This window comes from Sinocyclocheilus grahami, unplaced genomic scaffold (assembly GCF_001515645.1).
Source record: "Sinocyclocheilus grahami isolate Dianchi unplaced genomic scaffold, SAMN03320097.WGS_v1.1 scaffold1013.1, whole genome shotgun sequence".
NCBI lineage: Eukaryota > Metazoa > Chordata > Actinopteri > Cypriniformes > Cyprinidae > Sinocyclocheilus > Sinocyclocheilus grahami.
The window spans coordinates 205,763-212,908 of NW_015506192.1; the positions used below are offsets into that span (position 1 = coordinate 205,763).

The following is a 7,146-nucleotide window of genomic DNA, read 5'->3' on the forward strand; positions in this document are numbered from 1 at the left end:
ATTCAAGCTGATACTAATTTGCTATTAATACAACATTTTGGCACTGAAATTCCTCAGTTAAATATTAAACAAAACAAAAAAAACTTTAGATTTATTTAGCAGTTAGCTAAACCTCAGCAAATTCACTCAGTGTCCAGCTTTTTTTTTTTTTTTCAGTTTTGCGTGCATTTCCATTTCAGTTGAATTCTAGATATCCTTCAACATTGCTGCACATTTAATCATTTTATATACAATTAGATTGTTATTTTTATTTTTCATAACTCTAAACAATCTAATTTCCTTACCGGCAGGCTTAATAATAACATGATTACAATTTTGAATTATAAGGTATTTAACATGCGGAAATATTAATATGCAGTTAGATGACATATAGTGCAGCTTCTTATAGAGTGCACACTGGGCTATTAACTATTTTCACAAATATGTCTCTCTTTAGATGGGAATATCTTGTCTAATTCGACTACTACTCTTTACACAGTACCGTACAAAACTGACATTTTATGTGCCAGATTTTCAAGATCTCAGACTACTGCTGCCCATTTTTTCATACAGATGCGTTCATCAACATTTTAGAGAGAAAATATTGCATGTAACCAGATGTGGTTGCCGGGATCATGAATGAAGATGCACATATGTCAATCAGAGTGTCTACTAAGAGCAATAGCCTTAATTTGTTTGATAAACTACTGGAGAGATGTGACTAATCAAAGATGATCTCTGAGGCCTGGCGTAGGCAGTTAGCCGTGTCATCTGGCATACTGCTGTGTGTGATGTTGTTTCCATCCAAGCGCAGGGTCCTCAGTCGAGAGTAGTTGACCGGAGAGCTGAACTTGCAGATATTCGTCAGGTCAAACTCTGAAGAAACAGAAGTGGAAATGGAGTAAAAACCATGCAAAATCTGTAGCTTGAACAGATGGAAATGGAGTAAGACTTACTGTTTATCTCGTTGACTTGCAGGTACAGGTGCTCGAGCAATTCGTTGATCTCCGGGATGGACTTCAGCTTGTTAAAAGACAGGTCAAGCTCAAGGAGAGAAGACACGTTGAACACACCTGCAGGGATTCCAGAGTCCACCAGCTTGTTGTGAGAGACACGCAGGTACTGCAGTACCGGGAGCTTGGCCAGGTAGCCGTTAGGGATGCTGTCGATGTCGTTATTATCGGCGTAGAGCATCAAAAGCGAAGGTGGAACTCCCGAGGGAAGTTTCTTGAGCTTGTTCTCGCTCACATCCAGCAGAACGAGGGATTTCAGGCCTTTGAAGGCACCTGTGATGCTCTCGGTGGTCAGCTTGTTCTCGGACAGGTGGATGGTGGTCAGGTTTTCCATCCCAGACAAGGTGTTAGCAGGGAATGAGCTCAGCTGGTTGCTGATCAACTTCAACTCATCCAGAGACTTTGAAAGAGGGCCAGGGGGTTTGGTCAGCTTATTATAACTGAAGAGGAGCTTCTCTAGTTTGCTCAGTTTATCAATGGTACCGGCCTGGATCTTGTCGCTGGTGATGTTGTTGTTGTCCAGGACGAGCCAGCGAAGGTCGGTGACATTATCGAACACGCCAGCCTTGATCTCCTCAATTAAGTTGTTCTGTAGGTAGAGGTATTTAATGCCGCTTGGCACGATAGGGATGAACTTCAATTTGCGCTCGTTGCAGTACATGGCTGTGGGGAAGTTGAGGGGACATTCGCACTCCTGGGCACAAATAGGAGACGATACTCCCTCCAGTGGTGCGGAGGGGACGTAGTATTCGTCATAGTAATCATATTGACCCAAACTCTGACATAGCAGTCCAGCCAACAGGAAGAAGCCAAGAGCAAACATGGCTGCACAACTCAGTCGAATCCAACCTGGAGAAGAGAAGAGAAGAGAAGAGAAGAGAAGAGAAGAGAAGAGAAGAGAAGAGAAGAGAAGAGAAGAGAAGAGAAGAGAAGAGAAGGGGTTAATATGGTTACATAAGTGGTCATATTAAAATGTGAAAAAATGTTTAAGAATAACAGAACTTTCTACGGTCAACCTAAGACATAAACAAAACCCAGAGACATTCTTCTAATGGAAATTGATGACTTCATCCTCAAGAATGCAAATAGGCCCAGACAGCCGTTCCTCCCTTTGCAAATTAGACCCACATTGCTTATGTGCAGATCCAAGTTTATCTCAAGTTACTTTATCCTTACCTCATACCTATAGATCGCTTTGTCTTTGCATGCTATGCCAAAGAATTATTGCATTGCAAATGACGAATAATGCAAGAGTACTTTTTTTATAATATTGACTAATCAATTAATATTTCAAGTTAAAAGAAAAGAAGAATAAATTAGATCAGGGTCATGCATGCAATTTTGCAACAGTATTTGTGAATAACAATTCAAGGAAAATACTGCATAATCTCCCTCTGTTCATGCACAAAATAAAAATTCATGCATGCATAATATTTCTATCAGCGCATGCATTTTTAATAATGAATCATTTATGTAAAAATATATTTATAACAACTTAACACAATGTTTTGAATCTAATGCATGCATGGAAGCGTCTCAAACATCACCAAGCCGAATATCTGCAATATGATAATAAATTTCTTCTTCAGTCCGCCCCAAAAATCTGCCAAGCAGATTTCTAATAATCTCATCCAGACAGAACAAACGCGAGCATTATAACCGCACATGCTAGATATCCTTACCTTCCTGCTTCTCTCTCTGTGCACGACTTCAGGTAGAGTTGTGTGCGGCCCGAGGACTCTGAAGAGACAGAGTAAGGGAGGGAGAAAGCAGAGAGTGAGAGAGAGAGGGAGAGAAAGAGAGAGAGAGACACTCAAGCCAGACCTCAGTCGCCCAAGATTGATAGAAAACAGCAGTCAGGCGGTTCTAGTGTGCTGAACAAATGTCAGCAGTTGTTCCCTGAGAAACATATGATTCTAACAAGGTTCAGGTGTAGCAAAGCAGTTTGGGACATGTAGTTCTTCATGGGACACAGAAAGGAATAAAGACTCACTGGGGAGGGTTTGCAAAATATATATAACTGTATAGTCGCCACACACACATGCACACACTTTTCCATCCCATCCTTTCCAAACAATCCCACAAAACAATTCAACTATTGTGTGTGAGACACAAACAAGCCTACAAACACCTCCATCGCTGGTTCCGTCATAACCAATGCTAAGCATTCCTCATAAAAATAAATATTCTTAACAAAACAAAGGTTAATGAAACTATTTGGAAAACGGTCTGTAAAAAAGTTGGCTACTTCAGATGGCGGCTGCCTGCTATTAGACTACTGGGCTGTAAATAAGACTTGGAAAAATTGACCAAATAAGACGGTAGTGGGCCAAACCAGACTTACATAACTTTGTTGACTATCTGAACGAAGAGTGTATCCAATTCTTAACAGCTGGTAGATTGTGGAGAAGAGAAGAGAAGAGAAGAGAAGAGAAGAGAAGAGAAGAGAAGAGAAGAGAAGAGAAGAGAAGAGAAGAGAAGGGGTTAATATGGTTACATAAGTGGTCATATTAAAATGTGAAAAAATGTTTAAGAATAACAGAACTTTCTACGGTCAACCTAAGACATAAACAAAACCCAGAGACATTCTTCTAATGGAAATTGATGACTTCATCCTCAAGAATGCAAATAGGCCCAGACAGCCGTTCCTCCCTTTGCAAATTAGACCCACATTGCTTATGTGCAGATCCAAGTTTATCTCAAGTTACTTTATCCTTACCTCATACCTATAGATCGCTTTGTCTTTGCATGCTATGCCAAAGAATTATTGCATTGCAAATGACGAATAATGCAAGAGTACTTTTTTTATAATATTGACTAATCAATTAATATTTCAAGTTAAAAGAAAAGAAGAATAAATTAGATCAGGGTCATGCATGCAATTTTGCAACAGTATTTGTGAATAACAATTCAAGGAAAATACTGCATAATCTCCCTCTGTTCATGCACAAAATAAAAATTCATGCATGCATAATATTTCTATCAGCGCATGCATTTTTAATAATGAATCATTTATGTAAAAATATATTTATAACAACTTAACACAATGTTTTGAATCTAATGCATGCATGGAAGCGTCTCAAACATCACCAAGCCGAATATCTGCAATATGATAATAAATTTCTTCTTCAGTCCGCCCCAAAAATCTGCCAAGCAGATTTCTAATAATCTCATCCAGACAGAACAAACGCGAGCATTATAACCGCACATGCTAGATATCCTTACCTTCCTGCTTCTCTCTCTGTGCACGACTTCAGGTAGAGTTGTGTGCGGCCCGAGGACTCTGAAGAGACAGAGTAAGGGAGGGAGAAAGCAAAGAGTGAGAGAGAGAGGGAGAGAAAGAGAGAGAGAGACACTCAAGCCAGACCTCAGTCGCCCAAGATTGATAGAAAACAGCAGTCAGGCGGTTCTAGTGTGCTGAACAAATGTCAGCAGTTGTTCCCTGAGAAACATATGATTCTAACAAGGTTCAGGTGTAGCAAAGCAGTTTGGGACATGTAGTTCTTCATGGGACACAGAAAGGAATAAAGACTCACTGGGGAGGGTTTGCAAAATATATATAACTGTATAGTCGCCACACACACATGCACACACTTTTCCATCCCATCCTTTCCAAACAATCCCACAAAACAATTCAACTATTGTGTGTGAGACACAAACAAGCCTACAAACACCTCCATCGCTGGTTCCGTCATAACCAATGCTAAGCATTCCTCATAAAAATAAATATTCTTAACAAAACAAAGGTTAATGAAACTATTTGGAAAACGGTCTGTAAAAAAGTTGGCTACTTCAGATGGCGGCTGCCTGCTATTAGACTACTGGGCTGTAAATAAGACTTGGAAAAATTGACCAAATAAGACGGTAGTGGGCCAAACCAGACTTACATAACTTTGTTGACTATCTGAACGAAGAGTGTATCCAATTCTTAACAGCTGGTAGATTGTATATCATCAAACGGTGTGCCATCTTTTAATGTTAAGCCTCATAAAATCCAGACGGCTTCTGTCTGACTGTGGTCATGGACTTGTGATGGGAAGCTCGCACACGGTGGTGGGCTGTATGTCATGAGGGACCTAGGAAGGATGGTGCTGATTGCAGGTCAGTTTAGTTTTAATAGCATACATCGGCTCTTAGGAATGCAGTAAAGCCAGAAAACCAGATGAGAGGTTGGTTCTGTAAGCCTCGTGTGTATCAGAGGTGCTGAGATTATGTACTATCTTTGATTACTACTGCAAAATCAGTAAAGAATGTGAAGATAAAATCTGCACACCAAATGTAAAAAAATTAAAAAAATTAAATTAAGAATAATTAACATAAAATAATTAAAACTAAATATAAAATAATGAAATAATAAATGACAATAACAACAAGTTTGTAAACTGACAACTATGGTCATTACTTTACATAATTTTTTATTTTAAGATTTTATTTACTTATTATTATATATTTTTTATTATACTTAGTATAAGATTATACTCAGATATTAGGGTTACTGAGTGTGTTTAAATTAAATTAAATTAATTTAAAATTAAATTAATCATGAAAAGTCAATGATCATCATTTAAATGTCAGGTTCACTGAGAGCATTGATTCAAAATAAAATAAAATAAAATAAAAAATAAAATAAATCATGTAGGGTCAATGATCATCATTTAAATGCCAGGTGCACTGTGTTGATTTAAAATAGATAGTAGAAAAATGAATAAAATAAATTACAATAAAAATTTAAATAAATAAATAATGTAGGGTCAATGATCATAATTTTACTTGAAAGATGTCATGTTCTGTTAGAGTGCAGATTTAAAACCATAAATAAAAAAAATTAAATTAAATTATTGGGAAATAGAATCATTAAGAAAAAAAAATAAATGTAAACAAATCATTTAAACATATCACCATGTTACTAAAAAAAATGGTCAGATTCAGATTCAGTTACATACTCAAGCACCATGGCTTGTTATGGCATGTGCGCTTACTGCTAGGCCACAGATCTGATGGCGCTGGGTGTTCTTAAACTGCTCTGGATCAATCTGACTGCTGCAGTGCTCATACCTGTCCCATACCAACAGCACTATGACCTTATCACCTATTCCTCACCCTTCACTCACTCCACTCATCTGTCAGGCCTGTAGGGCGAGCACATGGTGCGGAGCTCATGTTGGGACATCATGGATGAAGTTATGCAGCAGGGGCAAGTCAGGGCAAACCTGTGCAGCTCTACCTGATGCAGGTATGTCCGGTTTGCAGTTGCCCCAAATCATATAAAAATGGTACATCAGTAGGTTGAATGATAAAAATCGGCTACAGAAGCACTTTTTTTTAGATGATACAAGTGCATTGTTTACTGCATACTGCACACACACTCCTAGACATAGTTATGTGCCAAATCACTTATTACACTTTAGACACTCATTTCACCTGTCTTAACTGATGGTAATTAGCTTTGGTTGGAGGACAACACTGTTATTTTAGCATCATTGGGATACAATTATAGTTTTTATTAATATTTTGAATCAGTTTTTATTTTTATATTTTCTGTTTTCATGTTAATTTCGGGTAAAGTTGAATTTTGTTAATAATAAAAAAAAAATGTATTTGTTAGCTAGTTTTAATTTAGTTTTCTTTCTTCGTGTATTTATTTATTCATTCAATAAACATGTCTACATAGTTTGCATACATTTTTATTTCAGTTTTAGATTGAGTTATTTAGTACGTCAAGTTAAAAATTAAACTAAATGAAAATGAGAAAAGCTGCCTTTAAAAATATAAGGTAACACTTTACTTAAAGCCTTTATGTATAATGCATTATGAAAGTAGTTTTTATGCATTAATTATGCCTTATAATGCACCTTATAATGCATTGTACAAGCTTATGAGTAATTGTAACCACAGTTAATACATTATAACACTAACATTGTTACACTACGCACTTTAAATGCAGTTATAATTATTTACGGCAAGGTAAAATATATTACAACGCACATTATTAATAATTATAATGCATTATACCCTTTAATAACCCATTAAAATGCATTATAAATATAGGGTTTAAGTAAAGTGCTACCAAATATTATATATATATATATATATATATATATATATATATATATATATATATATATATATATATATATATATATATATACACATA

The 7,146-nt window shown here is 36.7% G+C and overlaps 1 protein-coding gene across 2 annotated transcripts; it reads right to left on the reverse strand.

Annotated features, from left to right (window-relative positions):
* On the reverse strand, positions 1-4,269 carry LOC107565637 (lumican-like). 2 transcript variants are annotated; one of them, XM_016250898.1, is made up of 3 exons: positions 4,218-4,269; positions 936-1,841; positions 1-855 (listed from the first exon to the last, which is right to left on the reverse strand). In XM_016250898.1, the coding sequence occupies exons 2-3, from the start codon at positions 1,813-1,815 to the stop codon at positions 701-703; spliced, it is 1,035 nt and encodes a 344-aa protein (XP_016106384.1). In that variant the 5' UTR covers positions 1,816-1,841; positions 4,218-4,269; the 3' UTR covers positions 1-700. The 2 variants fall into 2 exon arrangements, with proteins under 2 accessions (XP_016106384.1, XP_016106383.1); XM_016250897.1 differs by lacking the exon at positions 4,218-4,269 and adding an exon at positions 2,675-2,780.
* Between the last annotated feature and the right edge of the window lie 2,877 nt (positions 4,270-7,146).